The sequence below is a fragment of the Falco cherrug genome, chromosome 4 (assembly GCF_023634085.1).
Source record: "Falco cherrug isolate bFalChe1 chromosome 4, bFalChe1.pri, whole genome shotgun sequence".
Taxonomy (NCBI): domain Eukaryota; kingdom Metazoa; phylum Chordata; class Aves; order Falconiformes; family Falconidae; genus Falco; species Falco cherrug.
The window spans coordinates 58456771-58483651 of NC_073700.1; the positions used below are offsets into that span (position 1 = coordinate 58456771).

Here is a 26881-nt window from a genome sequence, read left to right on the forward strand (position 1 = left end):
GGCGCACGCGCGCTGGGGGCGGCGCTGACAGGCGGCTGCATGGTGCCCGCCGCCCCTTCGCCGCCGATGCAGTGAGGCCGCGCCGCGCCGGGGGAGCCGGCGACGGCGGCCTGGATGGTGGCGTAGGGCCCGTATTGCCGGCTCCCCAGCATGGCGACCTACCTGCCCCCCTGCGTGATAGACGGAGGCACCGGGTGAGTGCGGGGAGAGGGGAACCGGCGCTGCCCGTCCCTTTTCTAAGGAGGCGGGGGGGGCGCGTCCCCGCCGTGCCGCCGGTGCGGGCCCCCAGCGGCGGGTCCCTTCCCCTCTCACGGGTCCGGCCTCGCTGCGTCCCGGCCCCCTCTCGGCTTGTCGCCCCTGTGGCGGAGGGTCTCCCTCGGCTCCGGGCCTGCGCCCAGCACCCTCCTGCTGCCCTTCCTCCCGGCTGGCAGCCGTGTGGCCCCGGGGGCGGTGTGTTTCCATGTGCCCTTTTCTCCTCTTGGGTCCAATTTTTGCTCGTGTTCTCTGACGTTCAACTATAGCATGATTAAAGTGCTAAAATTGGGGATGGGGTATTTCAAGCGGCAGCCTGGAGAGTGGGGACACGCGTGCCTGGGGTCTGTGACCCGGGGCTGGTCCGGCAGCAGGTGGGGTGTGCTTGTTGGGCTGTGGCGTTTCCGTGCACCTGGGCCAGGTGTTTCCAGCTGGATGGCATCTGGCTGTGCCTCTAGACAGCGTGTCCATCTCCTTGAACCTTTCCAGCCATTACCTCTGGGCAGCAATGGGATGGGAGCTGCCTGACTTACACTAGTGTTTTTTCTTGGTCATTAGGTCATCCTTTTTTCACCTTTGTCAGAGCAGTGTGAGGTCTATTCTACATTTAGCCAAACCACAAGTTTTGTAACTTAGGTATTTAAAGATAGATGAATCTAAATTGCAGAGGCTGTGCTTGGGTGGTTCAGGAACAGGTCTTTCCTACCTATCTGTAGCTAGAGAAGACCCGTTCATCATCTGATAGACCAGTTCTGCTGTGCCTCAGGCGTGGGAGGTGTCAGAGGGAGCTGTAATGAAGGTGATAATGAACGTGTGGTGTGCTTTTGCTAATATCTTTCCTTTGGCCCAACAGTTATGGACAGCTCTGAAGAGGAGAGGAGACGCCAGTCCATGAGTAACTTATTCAGCCAGTAACTTTACTTGTCAGGCCCTGCCTCAGTGTCACTGATTGCATTAATTTATTGCAATAGTAGACCTTTTCCCAGCAGTGAATTTACAGCACTATTTCCATTTCTTTAATGCTTGGAAAGCTACCTTTAAAATTTCCAAACCTGAGTCATCTTAAAAAAGCCAAAACCAGACCAACCAACCAACCAAAAATCCTGACCCCTTAGCTAATCAGAGGAATCATTTTTTCAGTGGTGTGGTGTCACACGGCCTTTTCCTGAAAAAGTGTTTCGTATTTTGAAGTACATCTGTATTAAACTGTCACAATACTTTTAGAGGTCCCTTGTCTTGTTTCTGTTTATACCTTATCTTACCAGAAATCAGCTCTGTCCCTTAGTGGAGAGTACTGGAGTCCATGTCTGGAAAGTTTGGGAGTAGAATAGAGACTGGGTTCCATCTTGCATATAATTTTGCCTATGCGCTAGATACTCTTTGGTAGTTTCCCAGGTTCCTTCTGATTATTTGCTGAGGATATTTTAAATACCTGTTCTCCACAGAACTGTTGGTGTTACAGGAATATTACTTGACGGTTTTGAAGAGTTTTTCAAGGAGAGAAATGGGGATCTCTAGGTGTAGCCTTTAAAAAGGCTACAATATAAACTACAAAATGCATAAAATGCAACATCTGTCTTTTGCAGGAGACCTCCTTTCCTCTCAGTGTGTGGAGCGATTGCAGTGTTGCACTAGCAGTAGATATTGTTGGCCAACAGTTGTACAAAATAAATAAGGACAGAAAATGGCTTATTGTGTCCTTTCAGAGAAATAATAATTTAAGTAGAATTTCTAAAATCTATTTAGTGTTTGCATGAGTAAAACTGGTGGAATTTGTGTATGGGGGCTTGTATATCGGTTTGTTTTGGGAAGGGTTCAGACAGTCCCCAAATGATGCGACTGCATTTCCATGCCTCCAGATGATCTTAAATCATATGAGACGATGCAATGTCTCTGCTGAATGGACTTTTGCTTGGCTTTGCTGCAGGGCACTCAAATGTGGAAGGCTTTTCAGTAAAGATATTACTGCATTTGAGATAACTTATCTTGCAGAATTCAAGAAGAAATGAGAGTTTGAACCAAAGCAGCCAGAAGAAGTAGCTTGACTCATTGATACGCAATCTCTGGAATTTTCCTCTGTGTGGGCTGAAAACCTTCTTATTGTTAGAATGAATCTACTTTGGGTTACAAGCTTCAAACAATTCATTCAAATTATTCATGAAAAGGCTTTCAGATGAAAACCTTGGGAGAGCATAGTGGAAAGGAGAAGGTATATGCAGACGTGCATGGTGGAACATTGTGTATATAAAATACATTTTTCTGCTTACATCCCTGGTACTGAATGAGGTGCTTTGTCCAGGCACTAATCCTCCTTCTTTTTGCATAAGGGGATTTAAGAAGTTTGTAAAAAGACTGTTGTTGTTAGTGTGTAAGGAGCCTGGTTTAATTTACCATAGGCCTCAGTCCTGTAAAATGATGGAATTTTTCAAAAAAAGCAATGACAGATACATGGAAAATTGGTATAGATCTTCAATGAGAAACATATCATTGTAGCAGGACAGGATAACATTTCTTTATTGGATAGATGACTTGAACTTCCTTTGTCAAACTGCTCACTCTTTAGTCACAGTTTTTGCATAAAGTGATACTAATTTGCTATCATCTTTTCATTAGTATTTGCAAATAACTTGTCCTACTTCAGTTTTGATGCACATCTTCGTTTTCTTTGCATGAGGTTTTCCTCGTGATCAGTTTACACATTGCTATCAGTCTTTTTGTGGAGAAGGGCATGCTATTTTTAGTTTCTAAGGCCTACCAGGCCTTTTTGCTGTTGCTGTTTTAAGTAGCTTAAACTTTGTAACTAGTTTTATTAACTGGCATTTAGCTGTGGGACATCAGAATGCTAATAGGTGGGTGTGCAGAACAAAGTTGTCTTAAAATATCTTTCTCCCCTTCAGAGTGTGTATTTGCAGTCGCTAAGGAGTACTTCTATTTTGGGTGTATTTTATTGAAGTCGCTCAATTTTTCTTTTACTAAAGAAAAATTACTTTGGTAAAATCTTACTGGTGAGTTTAGAGGTAAACGCTTGATTTCTGGGAGAAGTGAGCTGGACTTATCTTAAAACTTGAAGCTTTAGGTGGTTTTTTTGTTGTTGTTGCTGGGCTATTAAAGATAGCTGGAACCTCAGAAGATGTTTATTTTTACCTCTCTTACTATATTTCTGATGCTAAATGAGTTGCTTTAGCCAAGTATTACCGCTGCTTCTTACATGTGAGGCTTGTGAACAGGCATTATTGTAATTGCTGTTCTGGATCCAAGGAGCCTGAGTTAATTAACTGCTGTTTATAATCACAAGCTTCAGCCCTGTAAAGTGCTAGACTCTCAAAAAAACCCACTGGCTCTAATGTACGCTTTATTCTTATAGTGGCTGCTGGTGCTTTTGGGTAAATTGTGCAAACATATTTTTTTCTGTTTGATATTTCCTCCTTCATACCTTCTTTCTTCATTCATATTCCTTCATCACATCCTTCTTTCAAAAGTACCTTTCCATATTGTTATAAAGAACTTGTTTCTTTATAGTTTCTCAGGCATATTTGTAATAATGATAGCATAGTCTGTTTATGGCAGCACTGCATCAGAGGTGTTCTGGCAGTAATAACTCTTAGTTATTTAGCGTCTTTGCTGTCGGAGAAAGTGTTCTCTTTACAAAGGTTATTTTTTGTTTGCTTATAGGACTTTCTTAAAGTATTTTGCTGCTTTCAGTCAGTTTGTATCTATTTTTTCAGAGCTTTTTTTTTTCTTTGTGTGTGTGGGTGTAACACATTGTTTTAAAGATCCTGAACCAAAAAGCAAAAGAAATTGAAGAAATGCTAAAATGTTCACAGCTGGGCTTTGGTCTTTTACATACTTGTCCAGAGAAAATTTGGATGTCTGGTATTTTGAGATGGCTAAAGCAACTACCTGAGTTTGTGAATGTAAATGCCTAAATTTTGTTGTTCTTGTGCTTTAGTAAGTTTCCAAAACATATCTCTGCTCTTTAAAGTGGTTGAGGGTGCAGCATCTGCTTCCAAGTTTTGTCCATTTGTATATTTTTGCAGGCCTCTTCCTACATAAGTTTGGGGGGTTTTTTTGGTTTTTTTTTTTGTTTTTTGTCTTTCCATGGTAGGACTTCAGAAGAGAACAGGGTTAGGATGACCTATTCCTCATGCAAAAGCTAGTGAAACTGATTTGTGTACTAACTAAACACCTGGGAAAAATAGTATGTAGGAGACAACACTATTTTTAGAAACTCCTTGTTTCAACAATGTATAATTTCCAGTGATTCTTTTTTTTTTTAAAAAAAGATGAGTAGATCCTCCAAATCCACTTGCATGAAATAGCCTTAGTCTATTGGATCAGTTTTCTACTAATCTTTGATGCAGCCTCTGGTATCCTGTATTTTGGAGAGTTTCCAGTAGGTTCCCATCTCACTGGCAATAAATCTGCTACCTATAATGAAATTAAGTTGGAGTACTGATTATCTACATGTTCCCTACAGCTGTCTCTGCAATTTACAGATCACAAGATGTTGCTTTACCATTAGTCTGCTAGGCTGTAACCCAGGAGAAAGAAACCCATGTTTTAGGTGCTTAAATATTCATTGGAGAAGGGACTGGAGACCAGGTAGTAACCTCTCTAACTGTTTAAGTCCAGAGCCTTTCAGGTCAATGAATATTTAAATATCTTGTATAAAAGGGAAAAAATTCTGTAGGAGGTCCTGGAAGTGGGTCACCCAAACACTTTAATGTACTCCTGGGTATGGCTCTGGAAGGTGGAATGTGTTTGCGTCCTGCTGGGCAGAAGAAACATCTGGGACCAAATCTGCCATGTCCTGAGTGAATAAGCTACTGGGTAAGAGAGGGAAGTGCAACTGCATCATTTTTCCTTCTCTTCCTCAGTGGTTTTGAGAGTAGTTTGAGTTTCCTATTTGGCTTTCTCACAACACCTGAAATACAGCTTGTTAGAGTCCATCTCTTGTTTGATCCTAAATAGATATTTATTTTTTGAACAGCCTTTGTTTTCCTTGCCTTAACATTGAACTGAGAATTTAGTTATTAATATATTTAGTATTAATCCTCCATGGATTAGTGCCATGCAAAAGAAATCTTCCCAGATGTTCTCTTCTGTAAGATGTGTTCTTTGAAGAGAACTTTTTCACTGATACTTAGAAATAAGCTTATCCTGTAGCTTTAACTGGGATTAATTCACCTAGTGAAAAAATAAATCTGTAAAATATTGAGCTGTAGGCCTTTGGTAACTTTATAAGTTATTGTAGTAAAGGGATCTGATCCCTGCTTGAGAGGGAAGATAAAGCTATTGCAGACTGATAGCCCAAGCTAACTTGTAGAGGGTATTTTCTTTTTAATAAATGGGTATGAATTTAGCATGCGTGTAGCTGGGGGTGGGGAATGGCAAACTAAACTCTTGGCCAGAGTCTAATTTAAGAAGTGAGTTCTGGTTATATTGCAGGAACCTTTTAATTTTATATATATATATATGCTCACCCACATATATGTAAGTTGTATAAAAAGTATATGTGCATACTTACATGCTTAGGTGTATTCATGTATATGTATATATTGACTTTGGCTTTTGTCTTTGGGGTTTGAAGGGCTGTTTTCACGAGGTGTCTGCCTGATTGCCATTTCTAAGTTTTAGAACTAGGTCTCTTGAATCCAAAAACGGTTTCCTTGGTCCTCACTATGTGTATTTGAGCAAAACTCATTTCAGAGAGAGAAATGAAGAGGAAGTATCCTGTAATGCATCTTGAATCCCAGTGGAGCTCCTGTTGTTGCTTGTTATATTTTAATAATATTCTCTATGTAAGCCTCATTCTAAAAGGGGAAGAAGCTGTGCAATAATAATCACAAGAAGAATTCTTAATAGTAATGGCTTTCTTACAAATCGGTCTAATGTCCTGATTATAAGTTTTTGAGAGTCACAGAAAGTATGCATAAACATTTTGGATTATGCTGAAAGTATATGCCCATACAATGATGATTAAAAATATAATAAACCCTTGCCCCCAAAACACAGTCCTCATCTTTTTATGCTTGGGGAAAATGGCTTTTTAAACTATTATTTGAAGTCTGTTGAAGCTATAGCTTTGAAGAGATGTTGAAAATACAGTATTTAAATTCCGAGGTCATTGCTGAATCAGTTTTGATTTAATTCCTTTAGCTAAGCAAACTGATTCTTAATGAGTGTTTTTATACCAAATGTTCTCATAAAGGGGTACTTACTGTTTAAGCTGTTAATGAAGAAGCAACTCTCTGCTTTATCGATGGTATAATATTGTTTGCAAATATTGAGTGTAGGATGTAGACAGAGACCTTAAATATACTTTAGGATGGAGTGATGACATTTAAGAATTTCATGGGTTTAAGTTCTCATGGTAAAAATGGATGTGAGTAATGCTGATTTCCCTCAAATCACGCTGTTTATTGGACTTCTATTCCAGTGTAATTACAATACTAGAGAAAGACTTCAGTTTCTGCAACCATTAAGTTAATTTTGTTGGGTTTTTTTCCCCTGTTTTTTGAATTTCTTCCTTAATTGTTTGTGTTTTGTTTTGTTGTGTATCCTTCTGTCTGCTTCTGTCTGTGTGTGTGATTGTCGTGTCTGTGTCCCATCCCATCCCTTGCACACCCCCCCCCCCCCCCCCCCCCCAGGAATTAGAGCTGGTTTTTATGGTGTGTGATGTTAATTATTTCTAGTTGCTGAAGACCTGAACCAGCTTCCAGTGAGTAACACCATGCAGAGATTTTAGGTTTTGTGTGAAAATTCCTTTTCTTTCTTTCTTCCCCAAGTTACCAGTTGCTTTTTTTCTCTTCATCCTTTACCGGTTAAAATATATATTACATATATATTGAAAGACATGGAAAATGCTTTATATCATCTGCTGCCCGTTTTTAAAGCGTTTTATCAATGCATGTGTTGGTGTAGTATGTATGTTACCACACACAGATGCTGTACCTGTGACAGAGTGGTTTGTGTAAGGCACAAAAGGGAATTGTATCAGGATTGCAACTGGAGTTCTCAACTGTGGTTTGTACTTAAGACACACTTCTTTTTTTCCTATGTTTGACAATGTTAAACAGATATGCAAAGTCTAATGACATCTTTGGTCATGGTAGCTTTCTGAAAGATGAGATCTGCACAAAAGGGTGGAATATGGCCTGCCTGTCTTTTGTCAGAGCTGGTCAACAAGATTGAGAAAGTAAGAGATGAATCTTCACTTTTCAAATACTACAAAAATTTGTAAGCTGAAGGTGTTTGAAAAATAAATAACCCCTTAAAATATTTACCACTTCTGAGCTTTCTTCTCAGCAGGATGACACTTGAAAGCATAACCCAGAAAATGTAGATGTGGTATGTGATTGCTTGGCCTTCGCTTCAAGAGCTGTAGTGAATTGAAAGTGGTTTGGTTTTTTTTCCCATAGTCTAAATGGATCTAATAACTTCTTGATCATTTCTTTTCTAGGTATACGAAACTTGGCTATGCAGGAAATACAGAACCTCAGTTCATTATCCCATCATGTGAGTAAACTTTTGTCCTCCAAATTGTAGTGTACGCTGCTATCACTGAACACCTCCATGAGGGAATGATGTGCTTTCCAACTCCCAGCTCCACCTTCCTAGCCCCTGGTCCCTCTGGCAAGTGATACTCATTGCGTTAGTATCTTTGGCTACAGCGTAGCTAAACAGAACTCCTTGTTTGCAGTTAGCTAGGGCTGTTGCTCCTTAAATCAGCTCTTGGTTGCTATGACAAAGATGAAGAGAACTCTAGTCCAATTTCCTTTTTATCTCCATTATTTTTCTGCCAGGGCTCTTGAGTAGACAGAATGTAATTTACCTCCTGTCTACCTGACACCATGGTTACTGCCCGGATAATCTGGGGAAGGTTTCCTGTCAAATTAAGCACTAAAGTGCAGGTGGTGTCTGCCTTATTTACATTGTCTGGGACTGTAGACAGTTTAATATTCAAGAAAGTTGTTCCTATTAGAAAATGTTTTTTTGGGTGTGCGTTTATCCATTAAAATGACTTTGCATATTTAACATGTTTTGTTGAGCAGATTTACTCTGAATTTCTTTTTGTATGTTAAACTTGTTTAAAATGTTATACCTTTCTGGTGTTCTTGATTTTAATTGTTGTCTTAATAGTTTCTCTCACATGCTACATATATAATTATAAATAGTAGCACTGACTACATATTTGCATCTATAATGTCATCTGTTATCTCATGCTTATCTCTACTTAATGTTAAACACTGCCTTTTACTTTTCATAAGCTTTGCCAATTATCTCCTTATGAATGCATCTAGACTGCCTTGTAGCTACTCACAGTAGAAGGTAGAAAGATAAAGAAATAATAAAGGTCATTGAGGGCCAGAGAGGGGGAGGGGGACATGCTCTTTACCAGATGTAGCTGCAGTACTGGTTACAGTCTTACTATTTTAAGTTATTTTTAAAAAAATTAAAACCTAAACCACTGGTAAAAATTTAAATGCCTTATGTTAAAGAAGTTGGTTAGCAGGAATTTCCTGTGAATTTGTTATAAATCCTGTTTAGTAAAACTATACACTTGTTGGGGCTTAGATGTGTTTCCAAAAGAATTGTTTGCCTGTCAGTAATTTTTTGACACTGATAGTATTTGGTGTGTTTGTGGATGATGCCTGTCTGCGTTTTCTACTGTATGTTATTTGGATCCTGATTATGACCCATTAAAAGAGAACTGTATATAAATAAGGCTATGTTTTAAGAGTGCTTTATTCCTTTTTTATTTATAGCTTGCCCCAGATTTGTGTTTTTTGCTGTCTCATCTTCTTGCCTATAGCAGCCATCATCTAATAATTTCTGTGATAGTTGCAGCTTGCTAATGGGAAGCATAAGTGTCTCCAAAGATTTCTCGTAGCACTGGAAATTGATTTCTCCCCTCCCCACTTCCTCCTTCTCACCAACCAGGATAATGACTCCAATACTTTTTTTCTGAAGTACAGTTTATTTTCTTCTCCACCTGTGCTCTTTCTCTTGACTCTAGAGTTGAAACTCAGAAAATCACGTTGCTTCCTGGAGCGCTGCACTTGCACAGGTTTAGTGACTGCTGTAGTCTGGAACATAACACATTTTTAAGACTATTTTTCCTCAGAGTTATTTACATGAATGAGGGATGGGTGACCAGAATCCTGTGTGACACAGTGAGAATGAACTCTGCTATATTGGATTGTCAGTAGATCACTTACATAATTTCTGCAAAGTATGCTTTCTATATCCGGATTTTTTATTTCTGGAAAAAATCCTGAAGTAAATAAATATTCATTGCATGGTATTTAGGTGTTTTAATTTTGTTTTCATTTTGGGGCCTGTGTGTTATTTTAAGGTATTGCAATCCGAGAATCAGCCAAAGTAGGTGACCAGGCTCAGAGGAGGGTGATGAAAGGTGTTGATGATCTGGACTTCTTCATAGGAGATGAAGCCATAGATAAACCTACCTATGCTACAAAGGTAAGCATTGAGTATTTTCAAGAAGTCTTTCCAAATTTTCATGTTTTATTATATAATGTTCTAGAACTTCTTGATAAACTTCTTGATAACCATTTAAAACATTTACTTTTTTTGCTGCTTTAAAAAAAACCATCTGATTTGGTTCATGGGTTTACCTTTTTTTTTTTTTTTTAAAAAAAAATGTCTGTTTTAGTAGTGCTGTCCTGTGTGATTGGTGCTTGAACCCTTGTGTAAACATCCATTGATACAGTGCAGCCATAAACACTGAATATTTAAAATCTTGCTAAAAGTGTATCCTCTTAACACAGCATATGAACTGGGGAATGTGTTGGATGCTTTTGCTTCAAGGAATGTCACAATTGTTTTGTGGAGGGCTGTCTTCAATGCAGCTTTTCTGTGAATCACATTTTCCATGCTTTAGTAAAGGACTTCTTGAGCTTACAAAATGTTACCAGCTTATGAATTATGTGGAAGAAATCATATTTTATACATCCTACTGTATTACTTAAATGTCAGCTGTGTTCTTAACGTTGAACAAAATGTAAACATTATCCCTGCGAGAATTTTAATTTAAAATAGCCTATATGGTCTTTTTTTTTTTAATAGATTGGAAGGTGTACTGAAATAAAGTATGATTCTTAACTTTATAAATGATGAAATTTATACAAAAAGAGATTAAAACAGTGCTGCAATAGAGCAATAGCAGTATTAGGAATAGAGTCTGGATTCTGGCTTCTAGTCTTGTAAGATAGAATCACAATTTGAAGTACCTGGGAGCAGGAGATAACTTCTCATAGTACCTCTAAATTAAAATTAAAATGGAGTATTTGATAAGATAACCATGAGATGAGGTGTTTTCATTCTTGCAGAAGATGTAAGGGTTTGGGGACTTAGGCTGTTCCTATGTCTGGGTTTGTTTATCCTTGTGTGGCCTAGAGTGTTGACAAGTTTTCTTGCTGTAGTGGCCTATACGACATGGTATTGTTGAAGACTGGGACCTCATGGAGAGATTCATGGAGCAGGTCATTTTTAAATACCTACGAGCTGAACCTGAGGATCACTATTTTTTAATGGTGAGTTAATGAGCCTGGGCAAGAAAATATTTTTGTGAGAGGATAACTAAATAATACTGCAAGTGCAAGGCTCTGTTGGAGAGTTTTTCTCTTTGTCTTTTATTTCTTCAGCAGCTGGGGGGAGCAGTGAAAAGAGGGAGAAAAATGTAATTTATGAAGCTGCATTATAACTAAACTTCGTTCATTTTGCGATGCATGCTGCTACAGGTTGGATTTTGGTTTTGAGAAGCTTCAGTCACTTAGTTTAAATTCTGTTTGAAATTTTCTATTTTGAGTGCACTGAGAATTTTAGAAGCTTGATTACCATGCCAAGCTAATCAATGCATGAACTGTTAGGACTCTGTTGGGGTGCTTTTTCAAAACTCCCTTTTAATTTTTTTTTTTTTTCTTCTAGACAGAGCCTCCGCTGAACACACCAGAAAACAGAGAGTATCTTGCAGAAATCATGTTCGAATCATTTAACATACCAGGACTTTACATTGCTGTTCAGGTGAACAAAGCAAATACATACTTCTAAAGAACAGTATGGCTGCAGTATGTATAGTCCGTAGGCACACATCTAAAATGTTTGAAACAGTATTTTCTGTTTGTAAATATTACTGATTGTAAATTAGCACACTCTGCCTTCTTCTAAATATAAACGCTTTCTCATGTAGGCAGTGTTGGCCTTAGCAGCCTCTTGGACGTCACGGCAGGTTGGAGAACGTACTTTAACTGGAATTGTCATTGATAGTGGTGATGGAGTGACCCACGTAATTCCTGTGGTAGGTAGCAGGGTGCAATTTAAAATTATTAGTGGTTTGGACAATTACAGGGTTTATTTACTATAAATTTAAATAAGTAGTGTGAAATGAAACTTTAAATTTTTAGTGTTGCTTGGTTGTATGAGATGTTTTGAAAAGTATGTATTATGTGAGCTTATTTATGCAGCTGATGTAGCTTGCACATTATAGAAAGGTCACAAGTAAGGAATTGTCAGGCCATCTTTCAAAGGCTATTTCTATGTAAAACTTTGCCTTCTGTTACTGTGGTTTCTTAGTTTAGTAATAATGTTTATCACAGTTTTGGATCTCCTGCATGCCACCAGCATCTGACAAGAAATGTCCTAACTGTTTGATGTCCTGCGTTTTGATTAATATAGCTGATAACGTGTGCTTTTTATATGATTTTATTGTACCATAGAAGTTAGTGAACTCTGTTTGTGTGGAAACGAGTACAAGCTTGTACAGATGCATGTTCATACACATGGTTAATCTCATACAGCTTAATTAAGTTATGATGTTAAAAATATAGTTATCTGTGCATACTGACATCTGTTCTGCTGATGTCATTTCGTGTATTTCTGAAGCATATAGTATGCTTGAATGATCAGTTATTTTAGAAATGAAAATTTGATTCCCTTTAACTCTGTCTTGCATTTTGGTATTAACCTGGTCTCAGTATTTTCTTCATATGGGAAATACTGGGGAAAAAACCAGCATTTACTGTATGAAACTCTGAAAAGTATAAACAAACAAACAAAAAAAAAAAAGCAAGGGAGGAAATAATGTTGGCTCAGTGGTATCATTGTTTTCAGTAAATGTGTCTTGAAAAAAATTCCGCAAATAGATTTCTTGTTTTTAGGTTTTTATTGTGCTTATAATTAGATACTACTTAATTTTGGTTTTCTTGTCTGAGAATTTTAATAAATTTTATACATTTTCCTATTAATTTTCACTCTCAAACAGGACACAAGTGATGTATTTGTTACATTTGTTTTTCAGATTATGCCTAAAAGAAACCATCTGATCAGACTGTCTTCTAATATGTGCAAGATTTTTTTGTCTTATCACATGTGTATCTATTAGATAATATCTCTTTATATGTGAAGTCAAGGTCTTTAGATAAAAATAATACCCATTTTGCAGTGGGTTGCACATTTTTAGAGTAATTATACAGTTTCAAGATTTTACTTCTAATTAAAAATGAAAACAGAATATTATAAAAATGAGTGTTAGTTTTGTTGTTAATGATTGATACATGGTAGGTTTTTCCCTAAGTATTTTTTTTTCCTCTCCTCCTACATAGGCAGAAGGCTACGTAATTGGAAGTTGCATCAAACATATTCCTATTGCAGGTAGAGATATTACTTACTTTATTCAACAGCTCCTAAGGGAAAGGGAGGTGGGAATTCCTCCTGAACAATCTCTGGAGACAGCAAAAGCCATAAAGGTACACCCTTCTTTATCTCTTAATAAATACATAAATAAAACTTGAGCTAATTTTTTGGCTTTAGTAAGTTGCCAGTGGCTCTCTTAAAAATGCAAATGTAGGCAGTGTATTGTAATTACACAAGCTTCTGTTAGTTTATCCAATCAAGTGCGGGGGAAGGAGAAAGAGGAAGAAAATCTTCATGCTAGACTGTTCAGAGTGAGTATGTTCTGCAGATTAAATCAGCATTTTAAGCTTTAGATTTGTTTAAAGTTTGCTTTTTAATATAATAAATGTATGTAATGTTAGTAGGGTGATTGTGTGGGTCTGATCTTGCAACGAAGGCTTGCCATTAAACTTCTCTATCGTCACAGACCTAATGGTTGCGATGTTTTCATTTTGAGAGAGACTAGATGAGTCAGCATGTGATCTGCTTGAAACAAAAGTTTAATTTTTTCAATGAATTTGAATTTCAATGGAATTTCACAAATTCAAAAAAATGTGCATTGTCTTGTAGGGTTGAGTCTTCGGTAGTCATTTGGGTGAGAATTCTTGTGTTTTGACTGCGTTATGCTTTAATGATGGAATCATTTTTTGACATTTTTAAATGGATGGTATTTATTAACAGGAGAAGTACTGTTACATTTGCCCTGACATAGTGAAAGAATTTGCCAAGTACGATGGAGATCCTCGGAAATGGATCAAACAGTATACTGGCATCAATGCAATCAACAAAACCAAGTTTGTTATAGATGTCGGTTATGAAAGGTTCCTTGGACCTGAAATTTTCTTTCATCCTGAGGTAAGAATAGGGATTAGCCATATTAAGTTATAGAAACTTTACTATGGGAGTGAAGAGAGGGGGGAGGGAGGCACTATCATTTTTGGTGCCAGTGCGCCATCAGGTGGAAGTAAGGATTTCAGGGAGTCTCCCGGTTGTGAGCCCCGTGCAGCCTCAGAGAATTTAAGCACAGAAGAATGTGAGCCGGGCAGTGTCTTGGTTTAACTCCAGACGGCAGCTAAGAACCACACAGCCGCTCTCTTAACTCCCCCCCGCCCCGCTCCCCTGGTGGGATGAAGAGGAGAATCAGGAAAAGAGGTAAAACCTGTGGGGTGAGATAAGAACAGCTTAATAATTAAAGTAAAATATACTGCTGCTGCTACTGCTACGAAGAATTATAATGAAAGGGAGAAAACAGAGAGAGAAGAATAAAACTCATGAAAAACCAAGTGATGCACAATACAGTTGCTCACCACCTGGTGACTGATGCCCAGCCAGTCCCTGAGCAGCGGTCAGGGGCCTCCCCCAGCCAGCTCCCCCCAGTTTATGTACTTAGCATGGTGTTCTGTGGTATGGAATAGCCCTTTGGCTGCTTCAGGTCAGCTGTCCTGACCACGTTCCCTCCCAGCTTCTTGTCCACCTCCTCACTGGCAGAGCACGGGAAACTTAAAAGTCCTTGACTTAGGGTAAGTACTACTTAGTGACAACTAAAAACATCAGCGTATTATCAACATTATTCTCATCCTAAATCCTAAACAGAGCACCGTACCAGCTACTAGGAAGAAAATTAACTCTATCACAGCCAAAACCAGTACAAACAAATACTTTTTTTAATGTCCCATGTAACATTTAAAACATCTTCCTCCGCTTCTTTAAAGGCAACCTAAAATTGAGAACTTGCTTGAACTTACAGGTTTTGTATAGTATTTTTGTTCATTCTTTCAGCGTTGGTTTAAACCAGTATGCCTTTATACTGTGTATCTGATTATGTTGCCAGTCCCTTTGGTCACTACTCTGCATGGTAGCATTACATTGATGATAATCTAAATGTTGGACACTGACTTCTGATACTGAGTCAATTTCTAAAGCATGGATGCTAAAATTGTCCTTGAGGGAAGTCCTTTGAAATTTCTGGTGATGTGGTACATAAGTAACATTCTGGGAAACATTGCAATACCTAGTTTGTCAGGGTTTTGGTAGTTCAGTTTGAGTGAGCTTCAGGTTATTGTGATATTGTGGGAGAGGAAAGAGTCCATTTTTAATATGTTACAGCATAGCAGAAAAGGTTTTCTCCATTCCTGTGCAGTCCATGGAGTTTATTGCAGGCACCCATAACCTGTAATACTATTAAAAAAATTAATCAAGATCCACCATTAACATTGATGAACTTTCCCTTTGTCTACCCTCCTTCTATTGGAAAAGTATTAAAACCCTCATTCTTTCACCTTTTGTCTAAATTCCACTGTTAATATCTTTGTGGTCAGTTTGTAGCCATCTGATCTTGTGCCAACATTAAACCTCTGGGCTATATAGTTTGTGCTCCCTGCTGTTTACCGATGTGATCTTACAGGGAGGCATTGAATCCCATGTCAGATGTCATTTTAATGGTTCCTCTTTCCATAGTCCCTTCAAAGACTGTTAGGAACAGGATAAAGGACTAATTTCCATTTTCTTCATTTCTTGATAGTTTCTTGGCTCTGTATTGAAAAAAAAACAAAACACCAAACACTGAACTGACTTTCTAGACAAGAAAAACACTAGATGATACGTACTGCATCCAAAGAGAATTTCTCGCTGGACTTCATTAACTCCTCACTTCAAAGGGTATCGAGTTAGCTAGGTAAAAACTGCCTTTGGTAAAGCTGTCTTGTAATCTTTTCCTATTTTTAGTTTACAAAATTTGTTCTGAAGTCTTTAATGTTCTTGAAGTTAGGCTTTGGGGTTTGTAGTTATCCAGATCATTTCTCCACTTTTAAAATTAGGTATTTTACTTGCTATTCTCCAACCATATGGTAGCAGACTGCAATTTCACATGCCAGTTCTCTTGTCCCCATTCTTGGAGCATGTTCTACTCTGCTTTGGATGCCATAACTCTCATTTCTACTTACTCCTTTTGCCACGCTGTTTTAGCAATATCTTTATACAGGGCTTTGGGAGAAGTTTTCAAGCTGTAGCTTGTTCGGATGAGAACTCTGTGTGAAACAACACCGCTTCTTTCTTCTCTTTTAATTTATGCGGCTTCATGTTTTAGCTTCTTGCATGATTAATTCTTACTATGGAAGTTAGCTTGAATTCTTGGGGATTTTTCACATCATTCTTATGGCTCCTGATCTCCAAGCCAACTTCCTTTGCTAATTTCTCTTTCAGTTCAATGTATACTTGTGTTCTGGCTTTTGTTATTCATCCAGTTAGATACTTTATCTTGTTTAGTTGTAAATCCCAAATAGTTTCTAGACCTTTGGGAAAGTTTTAAAGTTAAATAATAATATATTATTATGTATCAATAATTAATTTCTCAAATTTTAATCTCTGAAAGGGCAAACCCTAGGCTATGAACTGTTTTATTTTTTAAAGCTTGTGTTTTAAGTGGAAAATTGCCACTAGTCCAAGAATATTTTCCAGCTTTAGCAACTCTGACTCTCTCGTATGTATAAATGCAGAAATTTACATTAGCACTGTATTGATTGCATTGATGGGGGCTTCCACTCAACATCTTGGAGTATTTATGCCTTTTTGAATACTAGAGATTTTGTGTGTTTAGGAGAAAAACAACTTTTTGGTGGGAATTTAACAGAATTATTTCAGTAGGGTTGAAAATTTTTTCCAGGGGAACATTCTGATTAGCACACTGATGTTTTTGATTTCACTTAAAAGGAAAGACAGGATCACACTGCAAAGGAACGGTATGTTTAATATTTCAGGAGAACTCACTCATGTCACATGCAATAGTAGGTCCATAGTACATAAATCGTGAACAGTGAATTTATGACCAAGGAAGAGAATCTGAATTTCTCAGCAGGAAAAGGAATTCGCATTTCTTGTGTAGAGAAGTGGGTTTGTTATAATGTAGAATAAGTGGTGAGCAGTAGTAATACTGCCTTTGATTTGCACCTGCTCCCTTTAAAAGTGCTATTACAAAATCTCTCTGCAGTCTCACTTCTGCCTTTTTGTTTCTCCATTCTTTGGGTGGAAAATCTAATGCCTATTCTATTTCATTTTAGTTTGCTAATCCTGACTTTATGGAATCCATTTCGGATGTAGTTGATGAAGTTATACAGAACTGTCCTATTGATGTTCGACGTCCATTATATAAGGTATGGTCTTTCTGTTGTAAGATTTAACTTATTTGAAAACTATCATCATCGTGAAGCATATGCATAGCTATCACTTCGCCCACTATGAGAAATGTGAACTTTGACTAGAAATAAAGTTCAGGTTAAAAAAGGTGCCATTTCTGAATGAAGAGTACTTGGTATTTGCTGCTTTTTATTTTTTAAATAAGGGTTATCTGTGACGGTGGCTTGAAGTATTATCCCTGAGGAACTGAGGCAGACAGATGTTACTTGTATCTGATGTTTGTAATGTGAGTTCTTGTGCATTAAGGTTTTTGGCTTTCGCCTGTTTAAGGGTTACATCATGGTCTCATCCCTCCACCCCCCCACTTACATCAAGCAGTGGTTTCAAATACATTTATTTTTTTCATGGTCTTGACTTGTATCTGTTCATTCTCTGCCGTTTTAGCCAGGTACTGAACCCAGTATTAAAGTACATGAAGGCTTAAAATCTTTTAGGAGACAATAATTAGGCCTGCTTAAACTTGCCTGGGGTGTAGTCCAGAGAGTACTTTCAGTCACTGATTTTTTTAAGGAATTAAAAGGTAGGTACTGACAGACATAGCCTGTGGCAAGCTCCTTCTGTATTGGCAGCACATCCTATGCTTCCCGGTTGTTCTCTGCTTGTGCAGCAGCATCCTTTTGGAAATCACAGTGTAAAGTAATAGCATGGACAAGTTTGCTTGCTCATGTAAAAGGTGGTAGTTTTCCTCACCTATTAGAATGAGTATTAAGTTCCAACTAAATCGTATCTCAGGGTAATTCATAACTAGTACAATTTTGCAGTCTGTTCTACTTGTCTAGTAAACATACTGTGTAATCTAGAATGAGACATAGCAAAGGAGACATTTGCTTCAGAGCAAATCCGTGGAGCAGTTTAAAACGGGAAGTTAAACTACTTAACAGGCTTGTATGTGGGGTGAATTTTGCAGTAGATGTCTTCAATGGCTTCAAGCTTAGGTGTATTGCAGAAGGTTATAGGAAACTCTTTAGTGTCTGGTTGTGCTTGGGGTCTGTGCTTTTTTCCTGAAAGACCAAAGTTGCCATACAGTATAGCTTAACTGCTTGGTAGGGCAGGGGTTAGTACTGGCTTCTGAAATGTGGTATTTAAAAATTGAGGTTACGTTACTCTTTCCTCACCATAATCAGTGGGCAAATAACTTTCCTTTGGCTTACCACTGAATGAGACTTTGTTTTTCCATTTTGCTTTTCATTATACTTGCTTAATTAAAAGTGTTACACAATTATCTATTGAATGTAATGATAGATGTCAGTAGTTATTAATGCTAATAGTTACTGTCTTCTTTGAGCAAGCTCACTGCAAAGCTTCGAGCATCTCTGTTCTCATTGTTTAGAAGTATATAGGTGCAGAAAACCACTCACACTTTCTCTTGCTTTCTGTGGTTTATCAATTTCACTTGCCCACTGTGCTGCATGGTGGCCAGCCAAGACCCTGGGCTTTGGAGCTGGGTTTCCACCAAATGTATTTGGATTCTTCCTCAGTGTTCATCCAGAAAATACCCACAAGTATCCTTGCAGTTTATATGTGGTAGGTAGCCTTTGAAGCATTGCTTCATAACCCAACTTTTGATGTCCTGTGTTTCTTTTTCAGTTCTATTGCCAGTATCCCTGTTCCCCAGTCTAATCAACGTCTCTCTTATGAAGCCAGTTATCTTACCTTATGTTGATGTTTGGACCAGCAAGACCTTCAGAAGACTGACTTCTTCAGCCAGACCCCATAGCCTGTAGCTATTCAATACCAGGCACAAACATTCTTTCACATGTGATGAAGCCTTTTGTAACTATGTAGTGGTTGCCAGCAATGCACACTTCTAATTCTTAGGATTACACCATCTTAATGTGATTGCTTGGAAGAATTGATTTATATTCTTATTCTGTGTCTGTAACACAGAGTTGAGAGTTCTGGATTGCTTGGGATGAGCTGCTTTCTGCTAAAATGGAAGAAGAGACGTAGGCTGCTGGGTTTGGAACCAAGGGAGTTGCATTGAAATTTGAAGAAATAAGTGGACTGTATTTTTTTTAAAACAAACCCAAATCTTCAGCAAGTGGAATGAAATTTACAGTGAGTGCTCAGGTGAAATGGTAGAGCAGGAATTTTGGGTCTTGCCACATGGCTGAAATAATCTGGCATCCTTGTGAATATTGATCATTCCTGTGTGTTGAATCCCACTGAAAAGCGAGCCATCCTGTGTGCAGCTAGAAATGTGGCCATGCTTTTGTGGGGCTCTGTGAGGCATTACATCACCCTTGGCATTCTTTGGGAAAAATGGTGGGTGGTTTGTCTAGTTCTGGTTTTTTGGAAGAATTCTGTAGCTTCCTTTTTTCTTAAAATACTGTTCCACACCTTTCCTTACACTTATCTTTAAACACATAGCATAACTGATATCACAGAAATGCTGAGAAATTAGAGGGAGAGAGAAGTAGCATGATGGTGACTATGGTCTGCAGAATAACACAGTCCTTCCCCCCAGCTTTCAGGTTACTATGAGCATACTACTAAACACGGTGTAACTAATGCACACCTAGCTTGCATCAGTAGGAAACGTGTTTTGTGGTACAGCCACAACAGATGCTAGTGTTGGATGTTTTTAATACTAGATGCTATTAAAAAGTATCTTTTCAACCTGGAAATGCTCTGAAACTTGTCCTAACATTTGTCAGTTAGGGCATGAATTTCTGACACTTAATGTAAAAAAAAAAAAAAGAGTAGTTGAATTTAAGTCGCCACCTAGTGAAGATGGTAATAATAGCTTCGAAGGTAGACAAAGGGCTTTCAGAAATTCTAAAAACTGTTTGATATTCTAGTAAATGGTATTTTTTGTTGGTAACAGATTCAAAAACTGTCACTTTTTCTCCAAACTCTACTTCATCTTCCTTTTTCCCCATCCAGAGCCTGTCCCCAGATACTTCAAGAGTTCAGGTGGTAACAGGAGATGAGAACAGTATTGACAGTTACGAGGCCTGTGCCTTCTACTGATGGAAAGGATGTAAGTGTAGGGTCATGGGCTGTCCCAACAATCGATTTCTTTCAATTTTCTCTGCTATGTTTTTGGCACAAATACATGGCTGAGAGAGTTTGAGATAAGTGACATCTGAAACCAGGCAAATTTTTTCAGAAATACCTCTGTAAGATCCTAGCCAAGCATATTTAAATACTCATGATGCAAATCGTGGTGGATCAAGTTAGAATACCCTCAACCTCAAACTTTTAAGCTAGTTTCTCAAGCTGAAAAACGTTGCTTGAGGTGGGGACTGTAGCATGTTGGCAAGTGTGGTAGTTTATTGTAGATAAATCATCCAGGCTTTTAGTAGAAACACAGGTGCGTGGAGACAGGATTTTAACTATGTTGGCTCTTTTCCTTAGAGGAGGAGATGTTTTAGCTGGGTGTGTGGCTGTTGTGGATGACAGTGAACTTTTGAGCTTGCTGATACAGTTAGGATTTGGATTGCGCTTGCTGTACTGGTGTTCCCTTGGAAGGCTGAGCTTGACTGCCCAGCTTATAACGAACCATCCTTAAAGCTTGGGGAGCTCGGGGGTGCAGGAGGCTAAAGGAATAGTAAATATTCCTTTACTATCGCTTCTGCCTTAAGTTGCCGGTACATCGGGTGCGTGAGAACAGCTTCACGTGCGCTGTGCGGTGAGTAGATGGCGCTGCCGTACCGCCGTGCCGGGCCGTACCGCCGTGCCGTGCCGCCCGGAGCCGCGGGGGGGGCAGGCTTATTGCTGGATCGGTTCTTGCCTTTCCTCTCTGAAACTGTAGGTATCCCCAACCAGAAGACTGGGTAGGGTTCAACTGACTTTTGCTTATCTACGCTTCAGCAGAATGACAGCGTTTGCTAGTAATTACTAAGCGGAGAGAGGGGAGGCTCTGTGGGGGAGGTAAGGTTGGAGAGACTGCCGGGCCACTGGATCTGCGTCATACCGGCACTGATGTAAGAGATGGGAAAGCAACGGTATTCCTGCTGGTTCAAGCGGACGCTCCAAGTGATTAACTAACTGTTGGTGTAGCACAGGAGCACTGAGGAGAAGCCCTGTTTATTCCTGTCCCGGCTGTAATTAAATTTGTAATATTAGCTGTGCTAGCTGCTTTAACAGTAGCTCAGTACATTTGCAGCATTCCATGGTTACTTTTGTGTCTTGAGTGCAGGCATATTTCTGTGGAACAGCGTAACCATAAGTTGTGCTGAGATCTTTTGCTGTTACTCAAACTCTTAAATGAACGTGGAAAATGATGATTTTAAAGAAACAGAAATTGTTTCCTCATCATTAAAAGTCAAACTTACTTAAAGTTTCTCATGCTAAATTTACTTCTTAATAATGTTTGTTGTTTGATATGTATAGTATTTCTCATTGTGCTTTCCATACAATGTTAGGAAATATTTGCCCTGTTTTAACTAAATTAAGAGGCATGTACCTTGATTCACTTGCTCATGCTCAGCTTGTGAACATTCCAGTTTTTACCCATAGTAATTTTTATTAACGGTTATACATTGTTCTCATTAAATCTCTGCGGTGGTGTGGTTGTGTCACGTTAAACAACTTTAATTTAGCATTTGGATGGAAGAGAAACGGATGTGTTGTTTAAGTTCATATTTATCACAAAAGCAGTGGATGCTTCTTAGTTTGGTGCTGTGAAATCTGAAGTGTCCAGCTGAGAGTTTGCTTATGCCACATTACCAGATGCGGTGTAAAGATGGACATACCAGTTCTGCATTTTGTATTTGGTGGAGATGAGCTCTGCAGAAGCTAATTTTACTTTTTGGAATTCTAATGTAAACTTTAGAGATTTTTGTTACCGTAGCTGGTTTTTTTTGGTTAGGTAGCTTCATATCTCTGCAGCATTACACTGTACATAGTACCAGAAATGGTATGGAGAGAAACTCAGTATCCTAGAGTTCATAAGAGAAGCAAAGGGGATGGATGAGAAGTGAGGAATTTCTTGCCAGCTCTGTGGTGTTTACCTCCCCCCCACTGCCCCCCTCGCTTTCCTTCCAGAAATGGCCTACGTTCATTATTTACTTAGTGTGGTTAGCTTTTTCAGGTGTGTGGAAAGGTCTTCATCCCTCTCTTCTAAGGGAACACATTCTTTTGAAACAAATTTTCAGCCAGTTAGCTATCAAAGTAGAAATCAGCTGGAGCTTTCCATCAGATGATATGGTAATTAGTGTTAGCTCTGAAACCTGAGGTCTGCTTAGAGCTGTTAAACCAGCCAAAGTGTGTTTGAGCCGAGTAAGATCAGAAGTCTTGTTTAAAGGAATCAGCTGGAAACAGATACTTAAATCATAACTTCCTTGATTGTTTTTTTTTGACAAGAGGCCAGAAAATGCCCAGGCAGACTGAAAGTCCACACATCACTCGTAAGCTTTCTCCACAGACATATTTAGCAGGCTTCATTGTTATGTTTTTCATTAAGTAGTTACTGGAATTAGTGTTATTCTAGGGAAGGTATTTGCTGTAGGGAGTGGTTTCTTGGTGTTTTTTTGTTGTGTGCTTTTTTTTTTTTTTTTTTTTTTTTATCTGACCATCTTTTCCCACCTTCTTTGGGTCTTTTGTAAGTGAGGGGTGGGGAATGTGTATGGATTCCGCTTTCATTGCGAGTGAGGACTACCTGGCTTCTGATCTCCTTGCAGAAGTCTGGCCTGCTGAGTTGTGATAACTTACTGAAGCCCATATGTGAGCAGCCTGCTGCTAAAGAGCACGGATTCGGCCCAGTGCTGACAAGAAGTGCAGGGAGCAGGGGAACTGTGAACTGTATAATTAACCATCTTATAATGGCAGTTGGTGTCACCTAGGTACTTATATCCAAAATTCTGCTTAGCCTGGCTTGTCCGAATACGTGATAATGAGATGACTCACCTTTTCAACAAATATACCTTAGTGCTTCTGTTCTCCTTGACCAGTATTATTGTTAAACTTATTTCAGTGTTTAGAAGTACTTGAATAACCGTAATCTGAGGAAAGTATAACTTCTTAGTTTTAACCTGGAATGATAAAAGATTCTCCCAGTATTACTGCTAAATCTTTAGTTACATGAGTTGATCTCAGATGTATTCAAACTATTATTCCCAGGTATATTGTAAAATCTATTTTTAGTGGTAGCATTGTCCACTTTATGGAGTATACACTTTAAGTTTAATTTGCTTTTAATAGAATTACTGCTGTCAGCATCTTTGCCAACTTCATTATCTCCAGGTAATATTTTCTGATGGCATCTTCCTTAATTGCTATTTCATCACTCAGGTTGGTGGCTGTCTTCCCCCACATTAGCAATTTTCTTTTCCCATGTGGAGTGCATGACCACTATGAGGCAGGGGAAGAGATGTTCTTGTGTATGGGGGGGAACAGTGGGAATCTCCCTCCTACTTAAATTTTAGGACCAGCTGTGGTTTCTGGCTCCTGCTTATACGTATGGCTCCTTTGCTCTTCTCTGTTCCCGTTTTGCTTTCTTTTGGGAAATATTTCAGTAATGTTATGGGGATTGTGTGCTTTTCTTTTAAGTATACCTGCCTTGCTATGCACTCTTTTATACTGTAGATAATCTGAAGCTGTGAAGAAATGAGTTTTTCTGACTGTAATGGTTTTTATGATGCGCAGAGAGATAATTTTTTTTGTAAAAACAAAACAGCTTTCTTCTCACTTAACAAGGAAAATCTTGTTTGTAACTTGTAATCTGCTGCTTAAAATCCAAGCAGTTACTTCTGTACCCTGCAAGTGTGAACGCTTATTAAGCATGTCTTTAACTCTGCATACCTCTGTGCAGGCTTTCTGGCTGAAAGCACTGGTTCAGGGATTCTTTTGTTACATTGCACAGTGTTGGTCTGTAGTGTCAAAAACTATTACTGAGAGATAATCGCTTAACCTGGGTATAATGAACTCTTGATCTCAGTTGAGTTCCTTGTGGACACGTATCTAAGGCATGTAAGTGGTGTTGGTAAGTGCTAATGGGCACTTTGGTTTGCAATTGCATCAATATGCAAGGGCACACATGCACTTTTGTCTTACAGGGTTCGTTTTCTGATTATGAATTGTGTTTTTGCTGCCACCGATGTTATGTTCTAGAGTTTCTGTTTTGAATTGCCCCACCTTTGAAATGACTTTTGCATTATTCTATGACCCTGCAACATTATCATAATTAAGGATGGGACATTCTAAACCCCCTATTTAGAATCCAAGTCCAGAAGAAGAGGCTTTCGATTCTGCTCTGAAAACTATGTAATACCAGGCAAGTAGGTATAGATAAGACAAATGAAAAGGCATTGTGTCTTTCTCTGTACTGCAGTCCTCTTTGGAGGTGTGGTATCTTTCTGAAGAATCATTGGACTTGCTGGTTGCTATGTTAGAAGTTTAACTCTTAAAATAATAAAAATAAATAAATTCTGGAAAACTTGACAGCTTTTTGAAAGACACTAAGAGTAATATGATGCGTCTAGAGCCTTATTGGTATCAGGGCTAAAACTGCTTACTATGAGCATCCCTGGGAAACTTGATGTAGTGTCTTATTTCTGCTGCTCTGCACATGTAGGGTACTAGCTCACCGTTTTAATGAAATCCTTCTCTGTTGTAATAACATGTTCTACATAAAACTCTTTAAAGGAGAAAAAAAAATGGACCTCCTACAGAAATTGAGCAGTGCTTAAGGTCTTCTGTGTAGATTGTCAGCTTCCTAATGATGTTACAATCCAAATAGTCACTTCTGCAGTGTTGGCTTTTTGCAAAACTTGCTTGAAGATGGATTTAAAGAATGTGTCTTTAATTTCTGCACAGAATGTGGTCCTCTCGGGAGGATCCACGATGTTCAGGGACTTTGGACGACGACTGCAAAGGGATTTGAAAAGAGTAGTGGACGCGAGATTGCGGCTTAGCGAAGAGCTCAGTGGTGGTCGGATAAAAGTAAGCAAGCATTTCAAGTGCATTAATTACATAAGTAGTGAAAGAAATACAGTTGAAAATTTTCACCTCACTAGTGAAAATGCAGTGTTGTAAAATTAATAGTGTGTATGTTTGTGGTCATAAATGCATTGGTAGCCTTGCAATGTATGACATATGTCTTTGTTCACAGTAACTGTAAGATTCTTGTAGTCTTTTAAGGGCAATTCTGGTTTCCTTCTAGGAGATACGTGATCTTTAGCAGTAGGCAAGAGGGATTTAACTGTTGTGTCCTTCTGCATACTAATCATGAAGAGTTTTATGACTTAGTCTCCTAGGGAACATGACAAACTGAGTGATTAGTGTGAGATAGTGATGTGAATGGAAGGGTGAAGATGTGTGGGCCTGAGTATGTTCTGTTTGTAAGTATCTTGCCAGAAAATATAAACCAACTAAATACAAACTGTTTTTCTTAGCCCAAACCAGTTGAAGTTCAAGTGATAACACATCACATGCAGCGTTATGCAGTTTGGTTCGGTGGTTCCATGCTGGCTTCAACAGTAAGTCTTTATCAAAATTGTTCTGTCTTTTCTATATTGCCATGTATTATGTTGTCTTCTGGCTATATTTGGTTGAAGTGCTAAGTTTTAAACCTTTTCATTGTGACAGCCTAAACTGTGTCACATTCTGGAATCCTTACCCAACTTTTATCTCAGTAAAATTTTTACAGGGCAAGTGGGAGCTTTACTTGAGTAAGGATATTGTGACTTGACACAATTCTGAAGTAGTTTTTATATGATAATTGCAACGTAGTCCCTTTATTCTTGAAGTCAGCAGTAGGGATTAGTTAGGACTTCAGGAATATAGGATCCAAATCAATGGTCTTAAACGTGAGAGAGAAGCAAATACAGGAAAATGGGAGTAATTCCTGTCCCCTCCAAAGTGGGTTTTCTCATTACTGTGTTTAAAAGCAGTCTTCTGTTCAGACAAACTGTTCTTGATTAATTGTATTCACATCCTAATACTTCTCGTTTTACTCCATTTAAAAAATGTAATACAACATCGTAAAGCTGCAATTTATGAAAATATTAAGGCGTTTGTTTGTTGGTTTTCCTACTTTATATATTCTTATGCTGTTGAGGGGTTTTGTTTTATACTTTCATAGCCAGAGTTTTTCCAAGTATGTCACACCAAGAAAGACTATGAAGAGTATGGCCCTAGTATCTGTCGTCATAATCCTGTTTTTGGAGTCATGTCATAATGCTCGTCTAATGGAAACAAGATCGCTGATACCTTGCTGGTGAAGAAACTCATGTAATGCAGAGGAAGGCAGCAGATACTGTAAATACTGAAGCAAGATGTGGTTACCTCTTGGAAGCTTTTGGATCACCACCGTGCACTAAAGCACAACTTACAGCCCCAAGTCACTTCAGTAAAAGCCATTTCTCTGCTGACTACTTTAAAGCCTATCCTTCTCTCTTCCTAAATGTGAGGTAATTGAAAATAGGTAAGTCTCAGTTTAGGAGGTTGTGCAAATACTACTGAAACTGTATCTAGAAGAAGAAGAAGGCAGTGTTTTACTGCTTGTGGAGAGATTGAAGCCTTTCCCACTTGTGCCCTGATTTTGCAATCAAGTCTCTTAGCAATGGAGCACTAAATACCACATTGCCTTCAGGGGAGTTGGAATGGATGCAGGTACCTGCCCAAATAGCTCAGACTGCAGGATTGGGACTGTACTTTGTAAATGTAGGTTTTTCATATAATTTTGTATTTTATGATATCGGTAGGATGATTTGATGATTAGTTCTAAGCACGAACAGCTATCAATGTCATGGAGTGATGTTACACATTTCCAGGTGTGAGGCATGTATTGGAGTTGTGC

At 38.7% G+C, this 26881-nt stretch overlaps 1 protein-coding gene across 1 annotated transcript; it reads left to right on the forward strand.

The window, feature by feature from the left end:
* Window positions 1-26881, forward strand: ACTR3B (actin related protein 3B). Its single transcript, XM_055709032.1, has 12 exons — window positions 1-194; window positions 7715-7770; window positions 9611-9735; window positions 10698-10808; window positions 11203-11298; window positions 11465-11572; window positions 12876-13019; window positions 13627-13800; window positions 17001-17093; window positions 24898-25023; window positions 25476-25559; window positions 26165-26881. The coding sequence occupies exons 1-12, from the start codon at window positions 151-153 to the stop codon at window positions 26258-26260; spliced, it is 1257 nt and encodes a 418-aa protein (XP_055565007.1). The 5' UTR covers window positions 1-150; the 3' UTR covers window positions 26261-26881.